Here is an 11,330-nt window from a genome sequence, read left to right as displayed (position 1 = left end):
GGGACCACAGCTGGCTGACTAACAAAGGGAAGTTGCCAAGCTCGCAACCAACTGTACCCCCCCTCAAAAAACACACACACACACACACACACACACACACACACACACACACACACAGATGACATTTGCAAGTATGTGAAGGTATAGACAATGTAATGGTGTCTCTCTAAACTTACACCAGGTTGAAGGCATTCGTTTTCAAAGTCAGTTAATTGTGAAAAAATCCTTTACTGCATACTCTGGTTCCATGAATTAATAATGGAATAATAGATCAAATAAAATGGGTATACAACTTTTGTAATTAATGTATTACAGTTGTGTTTAATGCGCAAATGACACATCACTAGAAAGGGGGAGGGGGAATCCTAAATTGAAATTTGACACCTGAGTCAAATGTATTCCAGATGTAATTCCGCTTTGTCCGAAGTTCCCCTGAAAACTTCCTCTTAACTTTTGGATATAAAGAGCCTACCCACTGACCCAGTTACAGACGAAGCCATTGCTGAAGAACAACTACACCTCACCAAAGATGCAATTAAGGTAGGCAAAATGTATCCAAGCAACCGTATGCTGTTTTTGTTGCACTTGGATTAGTGGAGTTAATCACTCTGTTTCGATCAATGCGTAAACACCTGAAAGTGAAACTTAAGGGTAGTGTAAAAGTAATGCGATACATAGCACGATAACAGGGACCGTCTTGATCACATTTGAGTGATTTTGTTGATCAAATTTACTCATTTTTGAAATATTTTACTTTAGGCTACATCTCCAGTTGTTCGATTGACACATCGTGTAGCCTATGGTCGAGTTGTTTCTGTTTCTGATTTGCTTACGGTGCAGATCATCCAGTCCGCTAAATTTACGTTTCGCCTGAGTTTTCATTATTTTAGTCGTAGTTTCAAGATGACAAAACAAGTAGGCCACTGTTCACTTCCATTTTACAAAACGGCAAGTGTACAAATAACACACCGTGCTATTGTTAACTGTCTGAAAAAGAATTGCCAGGAAACTCACATCAAGAGTATATCACAGATTTTAATAATTGTCTTACTTTTCTTTCAGAATGAATCTGTGCGCTTGTCTGCTTCTGTTGGGGACTGCCTTGGCCCATCTTAATACTTTTTCACTGGATGGTGAATGGGAAAGCTGGAAAACCACACACAGGAAGGAATACAATGGCTTGGTAGGTTGAGTTACTCACTTATGCTGAACAAGTTTTTTTTCTCTACGTCCCATCGTCGTATATGGGAGTTTATAATAGTACATATTTCATCATGTTCTAATAGCAAGTGAATACTGTAGTGTTTCACTAAATTTTTTGGTTATGTGGCCAAAGGTGTCTGGCAGTAGAATGTGAAGTAGGGCAGCTAGCGTGTGTGTGCTAATGCAAACAGCATTCCTACCAGCTAATTTGTCCACACACCATTGTAAATTCCTCATTTAGATATGGCCGTACATCTAAATCCACATAGGCTTCCTTGTTGTTGTTGACATCATTGCCTTTCAAAATCTTGTTTTTAAACATTAGAATACTAATTGTATGTATGTACAACATTCATAGTTGCAGTTCAAAGTTCACTGAATACCAAGAGGTCCAAGGGATATCATATGAAGCAATAACAATGAGATTATGTGGTCATTGGTGGGAAGGTGTATTGCTGTGTTACTATTCGTTTTGGAAATTAAATCAGTAACAGATTGTTTTTAAACTTAGGTACGGTTTAAAAATATATACAGTATATGCTAAGATCATCATAGAAAGAGAATAAGATGGGGAAAACAAGAGCATTCACAATGTGCCTCGGATATAGAAACATTACATTGAAGCCATATTTTTTCCTTATTATAAAAAAAAAAGAAACTGCAACGCACTTTCCCAAAAAAAGGCTCTCAGGCTGTTTCTCTGTCTCTTGTTTGTTGCAGGGTGAGGAGGCCATCCGCAGGACCATCTGGGAGAAGAACATGCAGCTGATTGAGGCCCACAACCAGGAGTATGAGCTGGGGATCCACACGTACGAGCTGGGCATGAACCACCTGGGGGACATGGTAAGGGTTGATTGAACAGCTGATAAAATTCTTCAGATATTCATATCAACACACAGTGCAATCACATGACTTCCTGTTCCATTAGTCTCAGGCTAACCCTGATGATTTTGTGTCACAAAACAAGATATTCGAGTTGTGTGGTGCCAGAACTGCCTGCCTAAACGTTCAAATATTCTCCTAGACCACAGAGGAGATTACCGAGAAGATGACGGGGCTTCAGATGCCCATGTACAGAGATCTAAACAACACATTCACTGCTGACCTGTCAGACTATCAGAGGCTTCCCAAATCTGTGGATTACCGCAAACAAGGCTACGTCACTCCGGTCAAAAATCAGGTAGGAGACCACTTGAAGGCCTTGAAATCACTTTATTTATTTATTTTTTGGTGAAGGTTTTGTTACTTTGTCCTCAAATCAATTTAGAGCAGTCTATAGTCTCTAATCTGCCCTACATAAATAGAGAAGTACAACGTGTTAAGTCTGTTTGAGCACTACGTCCTGAAGACTGTATAAAACTAATATTTAGCAAATCAGATAAATGGTAGTAGTCAACAACTTCTTCCAGGAACAGGCAGGACCAGGTTGGAATGAGGAAAAAAAACTGCTGAGCCAGTGTGTTTACAGTAACAAATTGACAGCCATAACGAGCCTTCCCTCTGGTGGAGCTTAAGGGAACTACACCATCTCCACCGCACAGCCACTAGGGAATTACCATTTTAGGCTTCATTTGAGTGCAGGTTTATGAAGAATATTTATTTCAAAAAGGGTAAACTACCTGAACACATTCAAAATGTTTACATTTCATTTGCCACACAATTCTGCGTATAATTCTGTGAAACCCACTTTTTTGTGAAATCCAGATACCTCAAAATGTCTTATCATATGACCGTATATCGTTGTGTCCATGTGCATTCCGGCCCACGGGGACGTTGTCCTGCACAGAGGTGCTGAGCGGGTAACTGGTCTTTGTTTCAGGGATCCTGTGGTTCGTGCTGGGCCTTCAGCTCTTGCGGAGCTCTGGAGGGACAGCTGATGAAGACCACAGGCCAGCTGGTGGACCTGAGTCCCCAGAACCTGGTGGACTGCGTCACAGAGAACTACGGCTGTGGCGGGGGCTACATGACCATCGCCTTCGACTACGTCAAGAACAACAGCGGCATCGACTCCGAGCAAGCCTACCCTTACGTCGGACAGGTGCGCCCTTCGCAACAGACGATGGACCCGTCTAGTTTGTGTCAGAAATATGGATGTTTGGCATGGGAAATAAAGGAAATATATTGATTGTTAACAAAAATAACTCATAACCTCATTATCATAACTTCATTTCAAAAACACTTTAGTAAGATACTTGAAAATGAGTGGATAGATTATAATAAGTAGTCAAGTATTTTAGTATACTTTAGTTCAATTTTATTCCATTTATAGGCCAACAATTGACATTAACAATTAACAATTGACATGGTTTCTTTTTCAAACACCCTCTTGGATATGTTCATCTCCCTAGGACCAGGCCTGTGCTTACAGTAAATCCGGGAAGGCGGCCGCCTGCCGTGGGTTCAAAGAGATCAAAGAAGGGGATGAGCGTGCCCTGACCGTAGCAGTGGCCAAAGTGGGACCCGTGTCCGTGGGTATTGATGCCACTCTGTCCACCTTTGCCTTCTACAAGAGAGGTAAGTAACGAAGGTTATGGCCACGTCCTGCTTTTTCTGTTGCACATGGCGAAAAGCACGACGAATGGTTGCATTTTTTGTGCTGTGTTATTCAAAAGTACACAACTCTGGTACCTGGGCTTGGTGGTATTCCAGGAATGTGTTGACTGTAGTGACAGAGCATAGCTTTTGGCCAAGGATGATATATAGGACAGTACGCCAAGGCTCAGAGGAAAGCCTGTAGTGAGTAAACATTTAGCCGTTTCTACAGGCGAATGTGTGTTTCTGTGCGTGTTTCATAATAAAAGTGTCTGTAAAAGTTAAATCCCAGTAGTTGTACAGTTATGAGGAACATATTATAAGAAACTGTTGAGACAAAGATTTTAGTTTGATTTTGAAAGTTCTTCAGTGCAGTGGTAAGACTACCTGTTGAGCAGCGTAAGCAATCTATAAACAACTTTATCCCGTGTATGACTAAACTACGTTCCATCTCTCAGGTGTGTACTATGATCGCGACTGCAACAAAGATGATATCAATCACGCAGTACTGGCTGTGGGTTATGGAATCACCGCCAAGGGCAAGAAATTCTGGATTGTGAAGAACAGGTGAGTGCATGTTGGTAATCAACTATGTGCTTGCATTATACTTCACTTGTAAGTCGCTCTGGGTAAACGCATCTGCCAATTAGCTCATTGGAACTGTTTGCAGGATTGTGAGTTCATAAGATATAGTTTCTTTTATGTCGTTGTTATCTCTTGTGGGTATGTGTAGCATGTGAAACATACTTTCTTTTATGCGGTTATTCAGTCTTTTATGCGGTTATTTAGTCTTATTCAGTCTTTTATGCGGTTATTCAGTCTTTTATGCGGTTATTCAGTCTTATTCAGTCTTTTATGCGGTTATTCAGTCTTTTATGCGGTTATTCAGTCTTATTCAGTCTTTTATGCGGTTATTCTGTCAAATTCCTCCCCTGAGTAGTTGGAGGCCCGAGTGCTAGTACATGGCCTGCTAATATGTGCCCTCCTCATGTTGTCAATGTATTTCTCACCTCTCACATTTTTCTCTTCCTGGCGTGCAGCTGGGGCGAGGACTGGGGAAAGAAGGGCTACATACTGATGGCGCGCAATCGCAACAATGCCTGCGGAATCGCCAACCTTGCCAGCTACCCCATCATGTGATCACCACACATCAGGAGGAGGCGCAGGATGTGAATGACAACTGAGGGAACTACTTCAAATATCAACTATGAGGCACTGGGTGTGATTTAAGTGTGTGGTGTGGTCAGTGTCTGTATGTTTGTGTGTATGAGCAGTTGAATTCAAAGATGTTGTCGTGCAATATATGAAACCCACACAGGAGGTTTGACCTGGAGGATGCCATGTGTCGTGTCCTCACAAGCACAAAATGCAGTTATTTGTACCACATAAACAAGGTATTCCTCCTGGTGAGGTGTATTTGTAAACAAATTTTAAAAAATCTTTTTGTTTTTTTTATCTGACAAAATAAATGTTGATTATTTTACACATTCTTCTCAAGAGTCTGGTGAATACACAGGAGAAATTAACTATTTGTAAAGAGATACAATCATACTTTTCACCGGCATAATGGGAAGCTAAATGATGTATCGTATCATAATACTGAGAAACTGAAAACAAGTTTTCATAGCAATTGGAATAGGTGTTTACAAAAAGTTAACAATTCTGAACACTAGATAGCAGCACCAATCCAAACGCAAACAAGTGCCAGACCAAGCTGTTCATCAGTTGTACTGTGAGGCCACACTAAGGGGAGGAGGTGCAGGTGAGGTGACCATCCTGGAGAAAAATCTGCAGCTGATTGAGGCCCACAACCCGGAGTATGAGCTGGGGATCCACACATAGGAGCTAGGCATGGACCACCTGTCCTCACCCCAAAAGTGGCCGCCAATACAACCGACCATATTTTAAGGAGGATCCTGCCTGGGCGTGTTTTCTAAACTCTGGCAATACACGGAATTCTCCGCCGAAGCTGGAATTTTGAATATGGGCGTTGCGAAATATTCTTCTTTTACAAGGAACATTAGACTGCGCCAATCACAAACCATAATTTCCCGAGAGTGATTTATTTATCTGGCAAAAAAATAGCATTATCCCTTTAATGAAAGACTGGCGCGTTATGCCTACATATTTCTGTAATTCGCAAGAAAGCAGGAGCAAACCTGTGTTGTGAGTCAATGCAGTGAATCCATCTCGGATGTCTTCGAAGTAATCACATATCCTGAAACGCTTTTTTAAAAGAATTCAAACATGTAAAGGTTAAACCCCTTGAAAGACTCGAGCGTCTGGGAAAAGGTAGGATTTAATGCTCAGGCAGCTATAAACGTAAATCAATGATCTAAATACGCAATAATGATCTTGTAAATTCTATTCATACATCGTAGTCTTAATTGCAGAAGAAGAAATGCTACACATTTCTGCAAAATATCTCTTTTCTTGGCCACAAGGGAATGCAGAGATTGTATTCAGGTTGGTCAAGATGTTCAAATTTGTCAAGATAAACAATCGAGGTACAATCAAGAAGTTCCATGACTGCGCCTATAAAAAGCAAAAACGGTACCGTCGAGGTAGTCACCCAAATATCAGCAAGCAACAGTTCAAGCCATTTGCGCCGAATGTTCTCCCTCGGACCCTTGACCGCCTCAGAACGTTATAGCAGAACTCGTGACAGTCTGCCCCTGGGGGAGGTGCAAATTACCTCAACACCATTGACGCTCCCCATAACCCCTACTGGGCGGATTTGTCTCCTTGCACTTCTTCCTCTTCCCCAATATGAAGTTCAAGCTGAGGGGGCGCTGTTTTGACAACGTGGAGAAGGAGAGGTACGGTTTTTGCTTTTTTAAAGGCGCACTTGGAGAAGAACTTTTTAATGGCACCTCGTTGCTCACAATCTTCCATATCTTATGCATTCCCCATTTGTGCAGGCTACTGGTACCTAGGCTGTTCCTAGAATAATTGCAAGTGAAAAAGCCAATTAAATGAAAAAATATCAATCTAATTAACGTAAAATACCATAGTTACCTATGACGAACATAATATGGTGTATTCCACATATCAGACCATATTAATAAAACCCCCACCCTTTTAACTTCAGCCACACCAGATGGTTGGAGACAGACATATTAGCATTTCACCTGGACCCCTTAGCCGTGCCTCTCAGGCCCCTACAATAACACCTTGACCTCCAGACACACATACCACCTCAAACTCCCCCCAAGCAGACATATCGTCCACATCCTCTAAAGAGTGACAACAAACACAAGCATACATCAGATAACCCCCACATTAAACCACCTTTGTCAAAAGGTCCAGAGTACCCCACACCCCAACATTTCCTCCAGACGGATACCTGTGGATAACTGAATTATGCCATTGTGTTGATATGTTAATTCTACTCTATATAACCTACATATTTCTGTAAGATCATTGAAGGATTTTCTCATGATACGTGATCGTGCTTTCCGAGGTTACTGAGGGAGGATGTGGCGTGTGTACTGGTATGTAGGGCATTAGTATTCACCACGAATCCCCAGCTAGGTTTTGGGCAGTCAGTCTATGAGTTATGTTATTAATATAATGTAATGATATTTTCAAAATGAATATTGTATTTTGAAAACAGTAGCTATTTCATTTAGTGTAATATTTGATTTTATCTGGGGAACTTCTCATATTTATTTAGTTATAGGCTATACATGATTATACATCATATTTGTGACAGGACATACAATGTTTATATTCTTTATAGTTTTGGCATTTCAAATTATTATTATTATTATTAAATTGGGAAACAAACAAGTTAAAACAAATGAGCATAACAATAAAACGAACCCGAGATGCCAGTGATATCCAGAGTTTATTTTAAAAATGTCCCTTCTTTATTTTAACAACCGATTCCAATTCACAACCAAACCATAAAACAAACATGATCATTCTAACACCTGGACAGTGCACTGTCCTGGACCTACTATATGGTACAACAGAGGATCTACTTTTTAAGGAGACTCGGGTTATTTGGAGCTGGTAAGGAAATCTTCATTCTGTTTTTTGGCTCTACCATACAAAGTTTCTTGCAATACGGAGGCCCAGTCTGGTTCAGTGGCCTTTGAGCACAACTGAAATCCAGAATCAAGTATAAGATCATGTAACTAACTAACTAACCAATGAACTAACGGGGAAACAAACCAGTTTAACAAACAGGCATAACAATAAAATAAAACCGAGATGCCACTGATATCCAGAGTTTATTTATTTCTTTTTAAAATATTTTCTGTATGCTGAGAGCAGATAAACACACAATACTTAAGCAGTTACAGAGATCTAATTTCTCTACATTATTTTAACAATTGCCAAGACATATTATTAATATCTTGTATCCCAACTCCTTCACTAAGCATTTGTCATTCACACGACTGGATAGCTGGCCATGTTGGCGATTCCACATACATTTCTGCCCTTCTTAATGTAGATGTAGCCCTTGTCTCCCCATTCCGTGCCCCAGCTGCCAAAAAAAGAGAAAGACACAATAGAAAATTTACAATGCTGTAAGCAAAGACATATAAAGCTGAAGAATGTCAAATTTAACAACGCTGAAATCTCAGAGAGGGTAGAGTTTAGCATGAGCCTCAATCCTGCTAAACCTCAGGCTCCTTCTTTTAAACCTATGACCGTTGTATAGCAAGCATTAGGTTGAGCTGCATGACATGACATTTAAAAGTGCAAACACAGTCTATGCCAACCTGTTCTTCACAATCCAGTATCGAGTGGTATAGCCCACAGCAAGAACGGCATGGTTCAGATGTTCATGGCTGCATTGCCAGTCATTGTATATACCTAAGAAAATGTATGACAAAGCAAATATTTCAACCATCCAAAATGAAAACTTGTTTTAGTCATCACCACTTTGACATTTATTTCATGATTTGCCAATTCAAGTGTGAACATTTAGGCCGATGTTCAGTTAGTATTTCAGTGCTTATTTCAGCTCATGCTCATATAGGGTTTAAACTGTAATTAATACAAATAAAAATGGTTGACTACTAAATATGCAATTAAAGTGCCACTAATTCTTACAAATTCACATAAAGCCAATCCCCAGCAAAGACTTAAAAAGTGATTTACCGTTCTTGTAGAAATGGAAGCTTTCCAGACTTGCATCAACGGCTACAGAAATAGGGCCAATCTGAGACAGTGCCAACTTCAACATCTTCTTATCCCCTTTCTTAATCTGCCTATAACTTCTGCATGAAGCTCTATTCATAGAAGAGTTGTAGTGACATCTTTCATCCTGGAAATGTCCATATGGAAGGTTTAGAACATTAATCCACAGAGATGGATCAGGTGATTCAGTGATATACAAGTGTATAACCAAAGAGACATAACTATTTGTGATTCCTTTTGTATGTATTAATTAGAATGAGGAGCCTACCATCCCTGTGTAGGGATACGCTTTCTCAGCGGCTATGCCATTCCTGCGGACGTAGTCAAATGCGTAGGTCATGTAGCCACCATTGCAGCCCATGTCCTGCCCCACACAGTCGACCAGGTTCTGGGGACTCAGATCCACCAGGTCCTTCTCTTTTTTACTCAGCTGACCCTCCAGAGCTCCAGCAGCACTAAAGGCCCAACAGGAGCCACAGGAGCCCTAGGATAAATATGAGACATTACTATTTTTTATTCAACGACAGAAGGTCCTATTATTGGTCCTCTGAAGAGTATTTGTGGGCCTGATTCAAACCAGCACGATTAGATGCTGAGAATATTTGTGATATTTGCCACTGTTCCAAAGAAATTCTCTAAACCACACAAGTCTGTTTGCTTTAATATGGACTCTGACCTGGTTCTTGACTGGGGTGACATAGCCGATGGCACGATAGTCAATGGAGGAAGGTGCTGCTTTGGAGTCAGGAACAAAGGTTGAGTTGATCTCTTCTTCCATATCAGGTCTGAAACCAGTCATCGTCGCCACAACCTCTTCGGTTGTCTAATGAAGAGGTTCAGTGGAAAGTCAAAGTATGTCGTATTTTAACTAGCCTAACACAAAGGCAGACTACATATCAAAATAATTTCCTGTCACAATGGATTTTTGAACACATTTCTGAAACCTCATCCAAAATAAAAAAAGAATGCCAAAGACAACAGTTTGAAAGATTTCAGTGGAAACTGAGTCTGGTTTTGTGGTATATAGAGAATGTGTATATTCATATTTATTCAGTCTGAGCCTGAATCTCTCACCATGTCCCCCAGGTGGTTCATGCCCAGCTCGTACGTGTGGATCCCCAGCTCATACTCCTGGTTGTGGGCCTCAATCAGCTGCATGTTCTTCTCCCAGATGGTCCTGCGGATGTCCTCCTCACCCTGCAACAAACACGAGACAGAGAGGCAGTATGAGAGCAATGACAGTGAAGGCTTTTGGTGTCTGTCACAATCTGGATTGGGAAATTGGTTTCTTCAGGTCATATTATTCTTGGTTGATGAGATCCAGGGAAAGGGTTTCAGATTAGTGTGTAGTTTGCTTTAATAGATACATATTGTGCTAATGGTCATTTAAAAAGCCTTAAATATCTTATCCTCAATAATATTGCAATTAAATGTACAACAGTACTAACATTGTTTTTCACCAATGTTTATGGAAAAGGATTTGAGAAAAGTTGCATTAGACTTTTTGTCATGAAAAAAATAAAAAAAACAACAACATAAAAAATATCCAGCACTACAAGGATTTTAAACTTACCAAACCAAAGTACCCTTTCTGGTGGGTTGATTTCCAGTCCTCCCATGCTGTATCCAGAGCTGGGTTGTATGTGGCGTGTACCAAAACAGACCCAGACACCAACAGCACCAATCCACAAAGGATCATTCTGGGTGAAACTGAAGCAATTGTATGTTGTGCTGTTAAACATGTACTACTGTCAAATACCATCTCTACATATAGCCAATACAAATACAATTTAATGTTGTAGATATAGGTATATTTTGGTTTACACAAGTATCTAATAATTTGGTCTTGGAGCTTCTGTGGTTGACTTACCTTTGAGGTGCAGTTCAGGTTCTGAGAGAGGGCAAGGAAGCTCCTGTCTGATGCTCCTGTCTGATCATCAGATCGCGGAACATAACTTATTTATAGCCCCGATAAAGGGAGCAAAGGATCATGGTTACATTAATATATGTCAACACTGTGATGTCAGGCGTCGTTATGAACATATAAGGACATATGAACTCATTTAGGATGTGGTTGGTTTTTTCTAAGATTTTAGTTTCCTCAAAAAAGTGCTCAACTATGACAATTATGATTATGATGATCATGATTATTATTATTATATTATATATTTGTATTTGTTGCTCCTTTAGTTGCATCCATATATGTTTGGAATTGTCTAATTGAATTATTTGGTGAGAACATTTAGTTGTTTGGGTGTGTTTGTGTGCCTGGTTGTACAGTGCTTTGGTCTGTAAGTGCACAAGCAAGATGTGACTGTAGCAATTCATTGATCAAGATTAATGTTTTCGCTATAGTGTCTGTGTTGTGCTGTTTCACTGAAGTAAGGATGTGGATATTTAAGAGACTGTGTGGTGCTGCAGTGGCTCAGGGTCGCCTGATT

General features: G+C 40.3%; 2 protein-coding genes across 3 annotated transcripts; one reads left to right on the top strand and one right to left on the bottom strand.

Moving 5' to 3' along the window:
• Positions 1–393: 393 nt before the first annotated feature.
• ctsk (cathepsin K) lies at positions 394–5,220 on the top strand. 2 transcript variants are annotated; one of them, XM_012818078.3, is made up of 8 exons: positions 394–540; positions 1,063–1,183; positions 1,924–2,046; positions 2,228–2,383; positions 3,023–3,241; positions 3,552–3,717; positions 4,194–4,302; positions 4,776–5,220. In XM_012818078.3, the coding sequence occupies exons 1-8, from the start codon at positions 530–532 to the stop codon at positions 4,873–4,875; spliced, it is 1,005 nt and encodes a 334-aa protein (XP_012673532.2). In that variant the 5' UTR covers positions 394–529; the 3' UTR covers positions 4,876–5,220. The 2 variants fall into 2 exon arrangements, with proteins under 2 accessions (XP_012673532.2, XP_031431504.1); XM_031575644.2 differs by lacking the exon at positions 394–540 and adding an exon at positions 840–948.
• A 2,334-nt stretch (positions 5,221–7,554) lies between these two features.
• Positions 7,555–10,693, bottom strand: LOC105891894 (cathepsin K-like). Its single transcript, XM_012818080.3, has 7 exons — positions 10,463–10,693; positions 9,964–10,086; positions 9,566–9,712; positions 9,158–9,373; positions 8,851–9,016; positions 8,469–8,562; positions 7,555–8,230 (listed from the first exon to the last, which is right to left on the bottom strand). Exons 1-7 carry the CDS (start codon positions 10,649–10,651, stop codon positions 8,134–8,136), a joined length of 1,032 nt encoding a protein of 343 aa, XP_012673534.3. The 5' UTR covers positions 10,652–10,693; the 3' UTR covers positions 7,555–8,133.
• Positions 10,694–11,330: the final 637 nt, after the last annotated feature.

This window comes from Clupea harengus, chromosome 11 (assembly GCF_900700415.2).
Source record: "Clupea harengus chromosome 11, Ch_v2.0.2, whole genome shotgun sequence".
Classification (NCBI taxonomy): domain Eukaryota; kingdom Metazoa; phylum Chordata; class Actinopteri; order Clupeiformes; family Clupeidae; genus Clupea; species Clupea harengus.
The sequence above is the reverse complement of the archived record's forward strand: the minus strand, read 5'-3'. Positions and strand labels throughout refer to the sequence as shown.